The sequence below is a fragment of the Leptonotus elevatus genome, chromosome 1 (assembly GCF_054856555.1).
Source record: "Leptonotus elevatus isolate MCC_2025b chromosome 1, RoL_Lele_1.0, whole genome shotgun sequence".
Lineage (NCBI taxonomy): Eukaryota > Metazoa > Chordata > Actinopteri > Syngnathiformes > Syngnathidae > Leptonotus > Leptonotus elevatus.
In genome coordinates, this window is record NC_141239.1 from 12,089,070 (window position 1) to 12,108,134 (window position 19,065).

At 40.6% G+C, this 19,065-nt stretch overlaps 1 protein-coding gene across 3 annotated transcripts in view; it reads right to left on the reverse strand.

Moving 5' to 3' along the window:
- skila (SKI-like proto-oncogene a) overlaps positions 1-18,580 on the reverse strand; it is a 45,207-nt gene extending 26,627 nt beyond the window's left edge. For 2 of the 3 annotated variants that reach the window (XM_086074837.1, XM_086074820.1), the window contains exons 1-2: positions 18,393-18,580; positions 13,308-14,593 (exon numbers count right to left, since the gene is read on the reverse strand). In XM_086074837.1, coding sequence (XP_085930963.1) covers positions 13,308-14,429 — 1,122 coding nt within the window. In that variant the 5' untranslated portion in view covers positions 14,430-14,593; positions 18,393-18,580. Of the gene's footprint in view, positions 1-13,307; positions 14,594-18,367 lie in introns of all 3 variants that reach the window. The other variant, XM_086074829.1, reaches the window with a different exon arrangement.
- Between the last annotated feature and the right edge of the window lie 485 nt (positions 18,581-19,065).

Consider the following 19,065-nt stretch of genomic DNA (forward strand, 5'->3'; position numbering starts at 1 on the left):
GCCTATTCCAATGTCAGTGATACTTCAGGACTGACGGCGAGGATCGAGAGCAGTGGCGCAAAGTTTTAAATATTAATAATGCCTACTAAAGAAAAACGTTATTTATCAAAGAAGCTATTTGATATGATACGCATCAACGTCATGGTCCGTGAAAAAAAAAGAAGGTTGTACTGTGCTGAAAAACATCAACGACGTCGTTGATTAATTGACGCAAACCTGACTTTCATCACATCACTACAATCGACTACAAAAACTAGTTCGCTGTTTCACTTCTTCTGCACGGTTGTCACAATCGAGTTTGGCTGGCTTCTGTGTAAGAAACAGTGTTTTCACGTTATCACGGCTCTGATTGTAATTTTGCTGGGTCTCGGCGTCACATGGCTTCACTGTCTACTTATGATATATGGTCAAAAAATAAAATCTCGATTTTTGCAGTCATTCAGGACGATTACGATTTTAAACTAATAAACCCAACAAACATTTATTTAAAGGTTTCATTTAGTCAAAAATAATTCCTGTGCAAAATGTTCAGACAACAATCATGTATACTGATTCTACATTCGTTTTAACATAAATTTAACATTCATAGTTTGTTCTTAAATGCCACAATTAAGTAGTTGGTAGTTATTGTAAACATGTCTTGTAAAGCACCCATCCAGCATTCTGCCACATGTGCAAAATTACAACTCACAAAAACATTTGAATGTAACAGAACATAAGAACAACAGCTTTTAATAATCCAGAAGACTAAATTAGATTTCACGATTTAGCAAATTTTCAATGATTGGATTTTTAAAATGATGATGTATCGAATTTATTTGATTTATTGCCCAGCCCTAACTTGAAGGCTTGGCATGTTTATGTCGCCACTACTCTTACCTGCAGCGTGACGCCGCTCAGGGGAGTCATGTGTCTCGGGCAGGGACGTGCACACGCAAACTTAAGTCTTATTGCTTCATTGCCCTGCAGGTTCCACGCTGCCTCATCTACATCCTGTAAATAGAGTCGTGTTTCCCTATGGGTCCTCGTCCTCCTGCGCTCGGCTGCATAGATCATGATCCACTTTTAACGTCTCTAAAATCGATTATTTTCTCATTAAATTCATAAAAATCAATAGTCGACAATGTTTCATTATTACTACAAAAATGTTTAATAATATTTTAAATTCTGACTATTTTGCAGTTTCCCAAAATAATATTTTCTCAAATTATGACTTTTTCTTGTCTGTTGGAATTAATTTCAGAAATGAAACTCACTGCTTTTTAATAGAATTTATCTAACATTTTGCCTTGTCATTTTTTTTCAAACAATAATATGGCTTCTCATAAAACTGACTTTTTGTGTAGTTATATTCTTACTAGTTTCTCATAAAATTACGACTTTTTTCTGTAAATATTTGTCTCGGTTAATTAATATATATGTTGTAAAAAAAAGAGAGGGATTTTTGGGGCGTTTGTCAAGTGAAATAGTGAATAATTTGGCTTCTCATGAAATTATGACTTTGCATAGTGTTAAAATTATATATTTTGACTGATTAAATTCAGACTTTTGTTCTAATAACATGACTAATGTAAAAGTGTAACATTTCTTCTGGTCAAATTTTGACTTTTTCCCCACAGCGTATGACATTTTTCTAATAAATAAATAAATAAAACCTTAATATAATTTAAGGCAGAAGACTGCTTGCTATAAAGAACGTTGGAAAAAAGGGGGAAAAAAATCAGTGGAAAAACAATCCCGTTTTACAGGCAATTGTTTCACCTTCACATAAGCATGTCGTTTGCAGCCTTTGTAAGTAAACAGTCAGTCAGTCAGTCAGTCAGTCATACCCTTTGTGAGATAAGGATTTACAGGCAGCGTGAGCTGTGAGGGAAGTGCTGAGAGGACGTTTCATGCTAGTGGAACAAAGGTAAGCTGCAAAGCAAAAGTGAAATCCAGAAAGAACGAAGACAACCAGTCGAACAAGGGACATCAGCCTATTACGGAACATGCAAAATAAATTACAAGAATAAGTGGAGCGATGGGGATTCCCATAATAGAGGGCTGACTATTCTCCCTTGATTCTGGGTTGTTTGCAGCATGCATAATTTATAAGCATGGCGGCCCGGGCTTAATGTCTTGGTGGTGGCCCGGCGGGACTCGTGACACGCCTTTGATATCCGGCGCTCATCTTTCCTGTCTGCGGGGATAAAATATTAGAGAGGGACTCTTAAGTGCCTGTATGATGCATGTACATGCGCGTGTGCGCCTACGGAAAAATACCCATCTCTGGCGTTTCCATCTTCATTAATCAGCGCTCCTGTCGGGGAGGGGGGAGTCTTTCAAATGCAAACGCCTCAGTTCCGATTAAAAAGACAACCTGCTCTTGCGTCTCCCAGAGAGACCAGATAGACAAGGCTTCACTTCCTTGTCAAGAAATAGATACATTATTGCCGAAACGTCTCATTATTCAGACTCTGAGCCAAAACAAACCGGACGAGACTTCAGATGTGCTCCGGCCTTTTGTTTTTTCTTTTTCTTTGAACTCTTTGCCAATTAAGTGCTTTCACTTGCCAGAATCACACAAACACTGTATTTTCTCATACAGAGGCAGAGATGTGATCTAAACTTGTACGCAAATCAGAATTGCCTTCCTCTAGCCCAGGGATAGGCAAGTTCGGTCCTAGAGAGCCGCAGTCCTGCATGTTTTCGGTGTCTCCTGCCTCCAACCCACGCGTTTCAAATCATCAGCTCATATGTTCTGCAGGAGCCTCTCAGCTGCAGGACCGCGGCTCTCTGGGACCGAACTTGCCTACCCCTACTCGAGCCTTTGCTAGCGCAGTATTAAAGTCAGAATTAATGTACATATTTGTATGAAAAATGTTTGTCAATCATGAATATAACAAACAACTGAAAAACAGTAACTATGTCTGTAAACCAACGCGCATCTCAGAGGACCGGCATAAACCCAAGATTTCGGCCTCTGATTAGCTCAAATGCCGCCAAAACCGCCATGTTTGTGCAATGACAGAAGTGAGTGCAACGGAATGATGTCTGTTCTTATATTTCAAGTTTTTCTCATTATGACTGTTCTTGTAAAATTAGCTTTGAAAACAATTGTTCCTCTTATTCTTACAGTAGTTGCTTTTTCTGTCTTCTGACATGCCAAAATATGTAAATCACCATTTTACTGCAATGACAGAAGTCAGCGCAACTTCACCTAATATTCAGATTTGTGTCCCCTAAATTTACAACTTGGTTTATGTGAAATTACGACTTTTATTTTCCTCTGGAAAAACTGTGTTATCAAACTTTTTTTCTTGTCACAAGTTCTGATTGGCCAAAATGCGTAAGTCACCATTTTCATGCAATGACTGACACGACTGTGACTAATTCACACCATTATTATCGATGAGCACTTCTTTTTTTTACGTCTGATATAACATCTGATATGACATTTATTGTATTATTATGAAAGTAGAATTATTTTTCTTGTATTATTTGGGCTTTTATGACCCAACAGTACCCCCCCCCCCAAAAAAAAAAAATGTTCTCCTAAAAAAATACAATTTAAAAATAAAAACTGATTCCACCTGAAATGTAAAACTTTTCTAAAAATAAAACTATTTTCACCCAAGAAAATCCCTAAAGTTTGTTCCGTTACAGAGAAATCACCAAAAAAAATTGATTTAACTAGACAGTCCACCATGAATGGGACTGATTATCTTTGTGTTGAATCAAATTTAACAAAACTGCAAACATCTGCTTTTACTTTGGAAAACAATGAACAACGTTATTACACATTTTTTGACATATGACAAACTAAAGCAATAACTGAATCGCTATCAATTCATGTTTGTGCATTTTTTTGCACTGTCAGTTAGAAATAATGTCCTATTTAAAAAATTAATGTTTTTAAATTAAGGGATGGAAATTAATTTTAAAAAGTGCTTGACTTTTGTGTGTGTGTGTGTGTGTGTGTGTGTGTGTGTGTGTGTGTGTGTGTGTGTGTGTGTGTGTGTGTGTGTGTGTGAACATAGATCATTTGAACTAGGATGTTTTAAAGATGTTCATGTGAACTTGAATGTGTGTACAGGCAGCAAACCAGTCTGGGTTTGGGTATCACATTATTGTGAACATGGACATAGGCTGTGAGTGCAGAGCTATTTTAAAGTCTGGAACACATTTAGTTGTGTTTGTTTAGTCTGTGAGGCTACGGCCGAGGCTCCGCTCTATCTGACTGACTGACCTCGCAGACACTGCGGCCGAGCTCGCAGCAGAAGCCCTGACATTATCGCCTTCTTCTTTCGGCGAGCTCAGAGTCGGGAAAGACTCACTGAAGCCGGGAATGCTAACCACAGGCGCACTTTAAATACGGCATGCCGACGGGTGAATAATAGGCTTTTGCTTCCTGGCCCGATTGTGAGCTGGTGTGGAACTAATCTGAGGGCAGCCAAAACTGAAGGCGAAGGTTCGTCAAGCAGGGAGTTTGGCGTTCCTCCAGTGAGCCACGGAGCTGCTGCCATGTTGGCTGCCTCGGACTTGATACCAGAGAGACCCCTTCCTACCTCGCAGCGGCCCCCTTTTCCAAAAACAACGATTCTCCTAAGTGTTATTTGCTCTTCTCATAAAAATGGGACGTTTCTGCGTAATATTTCAAGTCCATTCTTAGAAAATAACATCTTTTTTTTTTTACAGTGTAAGGTTTTAGGTAAGGTCTTGTAAAAATGTTGTCAGAGTCAAAGTTATGCTTGAAATGATGTATTCACCAAAAGCTAATTTTCTGTGTTTAAAAAAAAAAAATCTGAAACAGGCAAGTTTCATCAAAATTCTTATGTTCTAACGGCTGCCGCTGAAGGGGTTGGCTCCAATGGATATGGCTGCCATTTAATGAATTAATAGTACCTGTAACGTTTATACTACTTTGAGACTTCAATATTAAAAATATTTAAAAAAGAAAATCATAATTTTTATTGTAGCATCAAGTTTTGTTTCCTAGGGGGAAAAAAAATCAGATATTGCAACTATTTTCTTGTAAGATTACAACTTGGTTTGAAGTTAACTTTTTATTCTAACTACGGTAACTTTTTCAGAAAGAAATATGATTTTCTTTCTCATAATTGTCTTTTTTTCGGAACTGTTTAAAATGCATTGCGGAGTTTATTCTTTGGCATAGCGTATGGGCCTCATCATTATATGAATTTGGCGTTCCTCCAGCGGGTGGGCAAAGCGTTTCGCCCCTGCCACGCTGGCTGCCTTTGACCTGATGGCGACATACTAGAGACATACCCCCCTGGCTCAGACTCCACTACCTCAGAGGGGCCCCCTTTTACAAAAGCAAGCAAACACAGCCCGGGCTTGTTGTGCCTGGCACTACACGCAGACTGGAGGTTCAAAGAAGCTGCTGTGTATTCAGCATAAATGGATAATTGTTCTTTGGAAACTGACATGAAATATGTACACTGCTATCCTGGGGATGGGATGGCGCGGTTGGTGGGGGCGGGGTCGGGGGGGTCTTGACAGAGCAAACCAGCATATGATTGGCTGGCTGAGGGGGCTGTTCCAGGCTGGGCGAGCGGTTCAGCCGGGGTCTCGGGGAGGTTAATTTTCAACCGAGGAAAGACGAGCCGAGGCTTGGCTTCCTTGGCTGTTTTGACCACAAGTATCGGTCGACGCTGCAGGCCGTCTGGGGAGCCGCAATAAGGAGGTAGCGGTGAGGTTAACTCAATTGAAGAACAAGTCTCAACATGGAGCGCTTACGCAATAGCGACTTGGTTTCGCTCGTCCATTTCCTCTTCTTGCAATGCGCCGCATCCATCAAGGCTGATCAATAGCCACGGGCTTCTCCACACACAAACGCTCCATCTGCTTACGTAACAGTGGACTTATCGGCTCCTTTTGATGCTTATTTTGTTACTGCCGGCTGATTGGGGCCTGGGGAGACTACAGTGGAAATGTGTCTGGCACTATTGACTTGTTTGCGCATGTGAACATGGAATATTTTCTCTGAAAATTTCCCAAAACCCTCCCACCCCCAATACTATAGGACTTTTTTTTCCCCTGCAAACACATTTTTCAAATAATACTACAATACTTTTTGTCCTGTTATATTTTGCACTTTTATCTCAGAAAATAAACCTTTTTCTGATGATCTAATGACTGTATTGTAACTTAAATCCATATATATTATGTACGTTTGTATGATTAGTTTTTGAGTGTGTAAAAATAACTTTTTTCAATTCTGAATCTTATCACGTAATCTATTGCTGACTACTATTCATTTTCCACTCTTTCATAAAATTCTAACTTGTAGAAAAAATTCTCACATAATTAATTCTGGCAGTTCCACCTTCTCACAAAGAAAAAAAATGCATAATCATAAAACTTAAAAACAAATAAAAAAATCTTGACTCGTAACAATTTTGCTGAATGCTGATGTTATAGCTTTTTTTCTGAAAATTATGTAATTTTTCTTGCAAAATTGTGTTTTTCAGGGAGTAAAACTTTGGTTTCCTCGAGAGAGAAAAAATCCTCATAACTTCACTTCTTTTATTTAGCCTGGCAAGCCACACTCACGTTCTTGGAAGAAAGAAAGTGGGTTTGGAAAGGCTGCCATTGACCGCTGTTCAGGCCCAATTCAAAATGAACCGTGCAATCAAATTTGTTCATTTGCTGTGACGAGCAACATCCTCTTGGGCGGTGGAAGTCCGTTCAAAATGGCGTGCGGCAGAAACAATTGTTTGTTTCCTTCAGTATTAAACTCAGTTTTAAATGACCAGAGACACATAGTCATTAAACCCCCCAGCCTCTGATGGCACTGGAAACACTTTTTTCATAAGAAGACGTGTGGCAAGATCACGGGCTTATATATATGAATGGACTAACAATGACGCTTACTCGCGAGAAGTGAAGCCACCGGCGGCCCTCACTCGCTAAGGCCGCCTAACTTGAATACATTGATTTCTAGGGCTATCACAAACAAATCTTTTTGTAATTAATGATCCTATCGATTACCCAATATCAAGCAGGATTTTGGTTTGTGAAGAAACCATAGTCTTGAAGGCAACGCAAGCGACAAGTGATGGCGGGGGTGGGGGTTGGGGGGGGGGGGGGGGTTCTCAACAGAGAGCTTAATGACCTGTTCTGCTTGCGGACACACATGTGCGACAGCTGAAATGTCTGAGTGTGGAAGTCAAATAGAGCTGGACGTGAGCATGGAACAAGAGCCGGTGGTGGAGAAAGAAGAGGAATGATTAGCACGATGGCTACAATCCATTTAGATGACGCCCGCGAGAGCGAGCTACCGACTGACAGACAGACAGACAGACATCGAGTGCAGCTACGTCAATGCAGTAATGAAGTCACTGCCCTCCATACAGCCAATAGAGAGATGCAGCTGTCTGCCGTCTGTGCCACAGACACTCAGTTAGAGCGGCCAGAGAGAAGGGGTAGGGGAGGATGTCGGGTGTGAGGGCAGACAAGAGGGGGGCTGTTCTCTCTGTCTGACACTTGTGACTGAGCCAGTGCTACAAAACACAAGCCAATGCACATAGACACATAGAGGCGCGCGCACACACAAACACACAAATTTCCCTCGCCGCGGTTATGTCGACAAGGCTGGCTGAAAATATCAGGTCACAGTGTCTGACTTCCAGTTCAACAAAAACAAAGCTTACGTGACAAAACGGTCAACAATTTGCCACATGCGTTTGTGCTTAACTGTGCCAATTTTATACTACAAAGTGTCAGTACCCAGCATGATGAAAATGGGGGGGGATAAAAAGACTTGTTTTTTTAATCCAGAAAAAAAAAATCATTTGAAAGTACATATTTTACCTGTAAAATTCTGAGTTTGTTCCTGTAAAATGAACAACTTCATTCTTATAAAATGACCGCTTAATTCTAGTAAAGAATTCTTGTAAAGTGACGACCTCTATGTGAAGCATATTGTGTTGCCTTGTGTATGAAATGTGCTATATAAATAAAGATGCCTTGCATTGCCTCCTTATTCTTACATTTATCAGACTATTTTCTAAATTTTTCCCCTTAAAAATTACAATATTCCTGTAAAAATATGACTTTATTCTTGTAAAACTACAACCTCGTTAAAAAAAATATACATATACCAATTTGATTCTCACGTTTTCCTGTAAATATCTTATTATTTTCTCAAAGGTTTTTCCCTGCAAAACTACAGCTTAATTAAAAAAAAAAAAATTCCTTGTAAAATTATGACTTTACTTTCGAACAATTTTCCCGGAAATTCCTGCAATAATAAAATGTTATTCTTATACAATTTCGACTTGATTTTTGTAAAATTTTGACTTTTTTGTCATGAAAGTATGACTTTGCTCTCAGAATATTAAAAAAAATATATCACTTGCTCACTGTAAGATTCCGACTAACATTTTTCCCTTTTGGTTCTGGCCCTAAAACTAATACTCCTTGCAATTGTTAAATTGACCTTCAAACAGGATTTTGTGTTGATGTTGTGTAATTGACGAGCCGTCATTATGAGGACAACACAAGTGAGATAAGTAGCGTGCGTGTATGTGTGTTGCTTGAGTCTGTGTTTACACTAGCAGTGCTGTGGGGCACAGAGTGTTGTTTGTAGAGCATGGGGAGGGTGGGAGGTGGGGGTGAACTCCTGCTTTTCAAACCATACACTCTGAACAGGATACAGGATCGGTCGCTAGCGTAGAAAGTGACAAAGTTCCAGAATGCCCCCTCCTCCCCACCCCCACCCTTGTTCGAGTCTCTACTGCTTGTAAAAAGCCGCAGTGTGTAAATGCAGGCCAAAGGGAAAAGGGTTAGAGCAACACGCCAAAGCCCCAAAATAAGCCAGTGTGAAAAAGTATGTGTTACTATAAGCTGCCTGGCTTCCACTAACATCCACTGGGATGTGGAAACTATGAGTCACCGCCACGGAGGCGGCGGCAGCTGAGGCGGCGGCTGCGGGAGTCTGGAGGATGTTCTGGTTGAGAGACACGTCCGTCTGCCTCACTTCCTGTTCAGACAAACACGCACTTTCATCACCACATGCACACGCGCAGACCAACAGCCAAGTGTCCTCGGCAAATACTTTCATACAAACGCTGCATCCGCTCTTTGAAGAATTACATCCTTTTTAAATTCCTATTCAGGAATCTGGGACTCATCAAGAGGTGCTCAATAGGGGGATCCCGGTACACATCTGGACACAAGCGGCTTACTTTACAGACCCACACGTGACCAACGCTCATGATTTTACCAGATAAGAGTATGAATTATGAGAATACACAATAGAGGTGGAAAAAACGAATGTCATATTTTTTTTTCCTTAAAAAAGTGCTAATCTTAACAATGATGAAGTACTTCTGCCGCAATAAAGTCAGATTCTTACAGGAAAATTAAGGAAAATAAAGTCAGGGTGATGGTGTAAAATTTTCTCTTTTACTAGAAAAATAAGTCCTAATTGGATGAGAATAAGTCATATTTTATGACAATTTTAAACTAGAATAAAGTCAGAATGGCGTGACATATTTATGAGACTAAAGAGTTGTATTTTTATGAGAACCTTTTATAAGCAGTCTAATTTTAACAGAAAGAAAGTAAGATTTTTACAACAAAAAAGGTAGAATTAGAAAACATTTAATGAAAATAAAGTCCGATTTTTACAGGAGAAATTAATGGTAATAGTCAATTTTTTTGCAGAAAATTTTACAAGAAAAATAAGACCTAAATTTATGAGAATCAAGTCATATTTCATGAAAATATTTGCAAGAATTAAGTCATATTTTTACAACTGAAAAATAGGAGAATAATGTCTAATTTTTATGAGAACATTTCAAGAGAGTAATGTCTGATTTTTACAAGAAATTCAGATACTTAAATCTTAATTTAAAATGTAAAAAAAATCCTTATACTAGAATAAAGTTGTAATTATATAAGAACAATATAATTCTGAAAAAAACAACAACATACTTTTACAAAAAAAATAAGAATTAAATCAAATTGTTACATGATATATTTATGAGAATAATGTTGCAAGTACTTTATTAGATTTTTTTAGGAGAATTTGGTAAGGTTTTTTTTTTTTTTTAATAAATTGAGAGGCTATATTTTATGAGGAAAAAAAGTCTACTACTTGAGTAAGGTCGTAATTTTATGGGAAATAAATTGTAATTTTACTTCTTTTTTTATCACAAGAATGAAGTCCTACTTTTATGAGAAAAATTAGCAAGAAATAAAAATTTGATTTTTACAGGCTACGGGATTAACACAAATGGCATTGTGATTCTATGAGGAAAATAAATAATTAATTAAAAATATGAAAAAAATGCAGATGTAAAAAAAAAAACCCTATGTAAGAAGTCAGTTTTTCCAAGTGTTAAGTGGAAATACTAAGATGAGAGATGAAAAAACACATTTACTGTTACCGTATGACACAATTGGGATGGAAAGTGAAAAAAAAAAGAAGGCCAGCTTCGAGCACAGCCCAAACTTCACCTCAAACAAAGTTTATTCGAGTGCACGTACTTGCACGCACACCGTGCACAAGCTTGACACAGAGGCTGCAGTTACACTTTAGGCCAGAGGTGACAGTCACGAGTAAAAAAGTGACAAACTCCACAAAACACCTTTAAGAAAATCCCATGACTTTTTTCCTCTCTCTGAAAACAGTTGTTGACAATTTTCTACAAGAACTTCAATTCGAGAGAGAGAGAAAGAGAGAGAGAGAAAAGACATTCCGCAGAGAGACGACAACACCTGACAACATGGTGAGACACAGGCCCCAGAGAGGCGACTCAATGTGTGAGACGGTGAGCTGCGACGATGCGTCATTTAGCATCCAGTTAACGGCACCATGGTGACGAGGTTAGTGACATTGTCTCACACGCTGCTCTGGAAGGACTGCGCTTTGTGCGCTGACCTTTGTTTGCGCTTCTAGAATATCTACTCGGCCCAGTGGACGAAGACAAATGGGAAGGCAGGACAGGAGACGAGTGTACCATAAATCACTCCTGAACAGACAAGGAGTTTTATTATCTCCGTACAAAAAGTCTTACATCACCTCTCACATCAAATATGTACAGTAAATCTTACAACCTGTTATTTTCAAATACTGCATATACTTTTATGGTTAATGATTGATGTTACTGCAAGAAATGAAACGTTACTCTTCTTCTAAAATGTGGATTCACAGCGGTGCCTCCATGTCAGTATAACGTCGTGACATGTGATAGATAAACAGGAGTGTAAGGCGGTGACATGTTTCACTTTTCAAACACACCTAAAGGTGGTCCTTGATTTACCATATAGTTTTACCATAGAGTACATTTCTAGGCTACAAACAGCACGCGCTGAACTGTAATTATGACTTTACTAGTATGGTAGTGTAGGGTAGGAACGGGCGGTACTACATACTGCAGATTCAACGTATCATGGTATTACAAATACAGCTCTATATTTTGAAACGTTTTATAACAATTGTAAAATATTTTTTTTAAATCCCATTGAATTCATTATGCAGGTACATTAGTTAAAAACACAAACACAAAAGAAATGTTCTATATAAAACCAAAAATGTAATCTCAGAAAATGAGTAGCTACTTCTCTGCTCTTCTCCACATCGTGAACTAACGTCAGAGCAGTAAGACACAAACGCAAACTGTTATCAGCCAAGCTAGTTAGCTAGTTGTCTGCCACGTTAGCAAGTCTATATAGTATTTATTTCATTTGTAAACAGGCCAATCGTTTATTTCAAGACAGTTGTGCTGTATTAGCGTTATACTGAATTTGTCAGAGAGATAGATGGCACTCTCATCAATGTGACATCCTATTGTAAGTATTGCCTCCAATGCAAGTATTTGCAGTCACTCTTGGTAAGCACTTCTTTCTTTCCCATCCTTCCTCTATCAAGCTGTAGTACCTCATCTTTCATTCCAAAGCCATAGACGCAACTGAAGCAATGAAGTCCTCCATCATTTTGAAATGCATATGTATCGAATTTGAGAACACAGAGCCTACAGTCTATTCAGTGGTGGTCTTTAGTTATGGTCTTGCAGTAGTTTATGTGGTTCATGTATTGGCCTTTTGTTCAATGACATTCCCAGTGACCCCTAGGTGACCTGTGGGGGGGGGGGGGGGGGGCAAACGATGCACTTCCCCTTCAGCTGTGGCCAGCTGGCCTAACCTCGTCTGTCTGATGAGGCCACCTGTCCCAGACCTCTCTCACCATCAAAACACACACTCACGCACACAGTAGGTCAACAGTGGTTTAAGAAAACACACGAGGAGTGATGTAGTCTAGTCCACCTGATCTTTCAATAACAAAGTAACTGTGTTTTAACTGTTTAAAAAAAAAGGGGGGGGGGGCATCTCTTAGTATTGCAGCTTCCTAGAAAATCACGAGTCACCACATTTTTATTTTTTGAAAAATGACTTTTTTCCTAATAAAATATGTATGAAGGGGAAATGTGTCTTTTGTTTCTAGGAAAATGCAGAAATCATTGTTAGAGTATGAAAAACATGACTTTTGTTCTTGAAAATACAACTTTTTGCCTCAAATGACTAACCTCAGACCACTTTTTTTTTTTCAATTCAAAGAATTTATCAGCATCCTTTTGAGATAACAAAAATGACACTTATTCCAAAAAATTTTGGGCTTTATAATTACTGGTACATTTTTTTTTCCTTTACTCTTGAAAAATACAAAAAAAAAAATCTGAATATCAACTTCTTTCAATATAGTGAGATATATTTTTTTCTTGAAAAGAAAAAACATTTTCTCGAGTAAAAATATTTTTTGTAAAGGATAACTATGCTCATAAATTACAACATTTTTATACTTAGAAAATGTGACATCATCGTGAAGACTACTTATTCCATTAACTCTAAAAGAGCATCTGATTTTCAGACTTTGACTGTCGTTCTAGAAAAATACAAAATGTGAAATTATGTTTCACTTTGCCTAAAAAAAATTGAATGTTTTCTCAAAAAATTATTTTGTTCTTCTAAAATATAACTATCCACATAAAATCACAACTTTTTTTCAATGAAAAAAATCTGACTACATCCTTGTGAGATTGTTACGTTTTTGCTATTAAAGTACGACTTCATCCAAAATGTGACCTTTCCACACAAATCTCCCGACTTCTGCCATCAAATTCTTACTCCATTTTCCTTCTCGCAATCATTCTAGCTGATGACCACACAACATAGAAGAGCCCCGTGTCATCCAGGAAGCGCAACAGACTACAACCGCATCCAGTCGAACCCAATCAGCTTTAAAAGTTCAGAATGATGGCAAGTCACACTTGAAGGCACATGAGCGAGGGAGGACTCACCTTGTCGTGCGTCCTCTTGAGCTGGTAGTGGAACTTGCCCTTGACCTCGTCTAGCAGCTGCTTGAGCTTGGCCTCCTCGGGCGAGCCTTGGTACTTCCTGGCCAGCTGCAAGTAGCAGGGCCACTTGGCCGAGTCGAACCCCCAGTGGCAGGTCCTCTTGTCGGGCGACTTGTGCGAGTGCATGACAAACTTCTGCGGCGAGAAGAGCAGGTGGCACTCCACGCACTGAACGCAGGGCGCCTCGGGCTGCGTGTAGAACTGCGGCAGGAACAGGCCCTGGCACTTGCCCAGGCATTGGTGCTCCACCTGGAAGCCGGCCTCACTCTCCTTCAGCGGGCCCTGGCCCAACAGCTTGGCTCCCAGCTCGGCGGGCAGCGCGGCACCGGGGCGTAGCAGCGCGTTGCACAGCCGCTGCGCGTCCGTCAGCGTGATGAGGCCGCAGGACGGCGCGTTGAAGGGCAGGATGCCCAGCACCTTGAGGATGTGCAGCTGCTCGCCGTCGCAGCGCGAACAGTACACGTAGAGCTCGTCGCACACCGTGTTGATCTGCTGCAGCGAGAAGTCCCGCAGCACCGAGTTGAGAACCTGCGGCAGGCACAGCCGCTTCTCGCCGCCCACCACGAAGCAGGAGATGGACTCGCCCTCCAGCAGCGAATGGGTGAGCTCCGTGGAGCTGTCGCAAGGGACCAGCAGGGGGCCGCCTCCCAAGACGGGAGGGGAGGGCAGCGGGGGCATGCCGGAGTGGGAAGGCTCGAGGCCGGTACGCGCCGAGAAGGCGGCCGGACCCCCGAGGGAGCTCTGGCTGCTCAGCGTGAACTGGGCCAGCGTGTGTTTGAGCCCCGGGCTAAGGTCCAGCGCTTTGGCCGAGGCGGCCGCGTGGAGCTCGGCGTCCGCGTCGCAATGGTGAAGCTGCTGGTGGTGCGCCTCGTCCACCTGCTCCCGCTTCACCTTGGCCGCCTTATGGAAGGAATCCAAGCCGCGGCGCTTCAGGTTGATCTCGGCCATGACTCGCTTCTTGATGGGTGCGTCCTCCAGACGCTCGCGGTACAAGCGCTTCAAGCTGCCCTTGAAGGAGCTCAGGCCTTTGAAGGAGTTCTTCATGCTGGTTTGGGTGCTGGCCATGTCTGAGCGTTCTCTTATTGTTCTTTTCTCTTCCGGTCTGGATTTTCGGAACGACTCCTTTTGTTTATTCCGTAGGCTTTTCCTCCCTTGTTTTTAAACTATGCTGATTCTCCAGTGGATGGACACACGCATGATGGAGAATTTTCGATGTTCAGATACGATTCCTAGGGATTCAAAAACAGCACATTAAAAAATAAGTCAACAAAGAAAAAAAAACACCTCAAAAGTCAAGAAACTCTACACCAAAATGACAACCTTTGGGAGGACCACAATGTCATTGGACCACTGTAGCTGTTGTCAAAGTTTTGTTGCGGGCCAAAGGTAGACCTGCTGTAGTACTTTTCAGGGGTCCAACATTTTTAATAATCTTAAAAATAAGATTTTGCTCTCGAAAACAGACACATTTTTCTCGAAAAATACTTTTTCTTGTGACAAAAAAAATCTCAAAAATAAAATTTTATTCTTGAAAATTTTATTTTTAAAACAGAAAAAAAAAATTCGATTCTTAAAAATCTCAAAAAAATTCAATGTATTCTGTAAAAAATTCATTAAAAATGTTATCCCAAAAAAAGAAGTGTTTTGTTAAAAAAAAAGTTTTCCTGTAAAAAAACATTCTCAAAAATATATATAAATAAGTACACTACAACATAATAATGTAAATGTAACTTTTTCTTAATTTTGTTCATCAAAAGATACAATTTTACTTAATTTCTAAAAACATTACTTTTTATGATCAAAAATATGAATGTATTCTTGTAAAATAAAAATACATAATATTATTTTTTATTTGAAAAGTACAACTTTTTCTATAAATATTTCTATAAAAATACAGCAACATTTAAAAAAATATAACTTTATTCCTAATGATATTTTTCTCAAAAATGTACATTTACTCTTGTAAAATTCTAACTTTCTGTAAACATATTTTCAAAGAACTACAACTGTCTAAAACAGCTTCCAGGAAAATTCAACTCGTTCCAAAAAAACAACAACACACATTTTGTTACAATACATTATATTACTTCCTATCTATATGGCTACCTGTAGAGGACTCGACAAAGTTATCAAAGAGCATGAAATAACCTGCTAAGCCTTTAAATGCTTTACGGCTGCCTTTGCGCTAGTGTGGATTGACGAGGTCAATGGCTGTTTGCATGCACCACCGAGCCAAATGGCCATTAACATAGTTCACACAAACACATGGAAGCCTCTTGCAGCACTTGTAATTGAACCCGGGGCGGGATGTGTGTTTGTGTGTGTTGGGCATGGACTGGGGGGTTTGAAATTTGCATGGGATATTTCACTTTTTTCTCTAGCGACTCTGTAGTGAGTGAGCAAGTGAGAATCCCGACAAGCAAATCCAGTGGACCAGATCCAACCGCCGCAACTCCTATTACACAAGTTAATGCCGGCCCGCCGGCCACGATGCTCACAAACAATTTGCACTTTGCAAGTGAAAGTGCTTCTACCTTTAAAAAAAAAAAAAAAACAACAACAACATACTGTGCCTTTTTACCCCACGCGGGTTCCGTCAAGCGCATGAAAAACACTCCATGAAAGTCTTAAGAGAAACTCCCCGCCCCTCCCTCACAGTTTGACATTCAACAGCAGGATTTGCCATGTGGAACAATGTAAACACCACATAACGAAGTGTGTCATATTAGCTTCAACTACGCAATACATTACTAATAAGGATTTTACTTGGCATAGTGGTTCTTAGATTTGAGCTTAGCTGAATAACACTTTCAGCATAAATGGAGGTTGAAAAATTAACCGTTGATAAAAGATGCAATTCAAATGAATAGCATTTCAAAGTTAAATACAATTGAACTATACTTAGGCTGCTTCCTCTACTGGGTCTGGTTTTAAATGCACTTGATCTTCTTGAAATCTTGACTTTTTGTCATTGCTCGATAAGATATTTTTATCCATTGAGTGAATTTAATCTTTTAGATCTATTATATTTTCTCTTGTATTTCATTTAGTAATCCTTCTGCATACCACGAGAGGGAGCCCTAAACAGTGATTATCCAAGTGTTAAGATTCTAATTGTGGTAGCATATGCTTGGTAAAATTTATTTTCCCACTGAACCATTTGTTCGGGGCAAACAAAACACAGGCATATAGCTTTTCCCAGCCGTGGTGAGGGTCAGCGAATGCAACACGGACCATCAGTGTGATTGCCAAGCATTTAGGGTCCTGGACCAAGACCAGGAAGCACAGTCAGAGTCTGTGAATCATGCTTGTACTAACCAACACATACATTTAAAACATATACTGCATTTCCTCAAATAGACGAATAGATGCCTCCCTTAAATATGCTGTATGCTTTTCCCCCATCAACAACAAGAAGGAAATTATTTCTGTACACTGGGATTTTAAAAACAGAACTGCTGTGTCCAAACCTGTTTAAGTTCAAGAGCTACGCCACTTATGTATTTCATTTCATCCAGTATTCTTCAAATCTAACTTGACGTTATTGTTTTTATGACAATTAATTAGCATCTCAGTTGACTCTGACTGTGCAACCACATTACTGTTCAGGCAATTTCTCATTTCCCTCCGATTTTTTTGTGTCTCTAATTATGCTGATGCTGACACAAGGTGAATCCACAATATTGTGTGGGTCCATAATATTTCACTGTATTTCTTTACAAGTCATTTTTATGTGTGACCTATATTGCAACACAACGCTCATATTTGAAAATATTAGTCTAGAGAAGCATTTGCATGCCGTAGATCAATAACATTAGTTATTCAAAACCATATTAACTGTGCATTTTTTGCTTGTTGTTGATACAGTTAGTATGAAATTGAAAAGGAAGACGGCTTCTCCTTGCCAGTGCTGGCAAATGAATGGGTATGTGCATGCCTTGGCACATTTTCACGGAGCTTTTCCCTGGACTGGCGCACTGCTTCTGCGCAAAAGCACCGACCTTGATTCCGCAGCCTGGTTGAGGTTTGCGGGCGTTTTAATGTCAAAAAGCTCCGCGAACACATGTCAACATGAGCTTCGCGGCGTGATAATGACTTTTGCTCCAAGGGGGAGGCGGAAGGTGGCGGTGGGAGGAAAGTATCCCGCAAACAGCTGCGTGTTGGGGGATCATCCGATAGCGACCAATCCAAGTCCGAGCAACCGCTTCCCTGCTGCAAGGACGCCGCATAGAAAAAGCTCCGTCCCCAGCCTTCACCCCCTCCTCCCTCCTCCCGCCACAACTGCGCTGGTATGCAAACAGCGCCGATAATGACATTCACTGTCTGCACTCCCCAGTCTCGATCGGGGGGAGCCGTCGCAGCCGCAGCCGCAGCGGCCACTACTATACCGGCCACCACGGTCCCGTCGTCACTCGAAGCGGGGTGCCCCCCCCCCGCCGTATATCTCCGCGAGAGCCGACACATTCAACTACCCCCCACCAAAAAAAAAAAAACTCATCAAAATTCAGGTCAGGTTTACATTACACGCGAGGGACGATAGATAAAAGTATATATTTTTTAAAGAGACAGAGATAAAGAAAAAGGAAAACCCGCGGCTAATTTATGCGGTGAAAATGCTATTTAGCTAGCTTCCTCCTAGTACAACACTCGACTCAGCCTAAAAAAATTAAAAATAAAGCACCAAAAGTGAGTTATAACAAGTCAGCTACGCCTTAGTTATGGCGACTCTAGAAGCCGATCTTTGTCTCGCCGATTCGGCCGACTAGGAATAAGACAATAAACACTGTATAGTGCGTTGTCCGACGGTCGAGCGGAGAACGACCGACGCGCTAACCTCCCCCAGACGGAGAGCGACACGGCGGGCTACGCAGAGTTAGCTTCACCCCCTTGTATCCCACCGACTCTCGCCTCTTTTCGCAGTCAAACAATCACTGCGACACTCACTTATAGAAACGGAAGTCTCTTATTTGACACACACAAACGTAAATACGTCAAATACATACATAAAAAGATGGTTGTAGCACTTGCCTCCGTGCGCTGGGTCCTCACGAGCCGGGGGTCTTCTCCGTACTGGAAAAGCCTGGCGGCGGCGGCGGAGAGTCAACAAGATGAGGCTACACCACCACTACAGCCCTGTGACGTCACGCCGCATCGAGGACTAGAGGCGGAGACGTCATCGCGACTACAGGAAACTATGCGGGGGTGTCTCGCTTGCTCGCCGTCTGTCTGTCTGTCCGTCTGTCTGTCTGCCACTTCCTCTTGACTGCATTAGGAGACACGTTTGACAGCGGCGGGACTATTTAAAGGGGCCATGTTGCTTGCGACTCAGTTTACGACGGGCTGGCACCGCCATACTTGCTGTTATTTTTATTTTGTATTTTTTTTAACGTTATTTCTTATGTCGTTTTTTGAACGTTACTGTTTTTGGTGGTAGACTTATGACCTGTTCCTACGAACATACACATTCGGCATCCGTCGTAAACTGAGGATGCTAGACTGCTGTCTTTTTAAGCTTATCATCCAAACTATGGCCCCGGGGCCATTTGTGGCCTGCCCTCCATTTTTAAGCAGCCCACGGAAAATACTAAAAATTACATTTGCCTCTAAATTCATTTTATATACTGTCTGTAGAGTAGAGGTTTTCTAAATATGCAAAGATGCAAATTAGCTATTTACAAATAAACAAGTAATACTGTGCCTT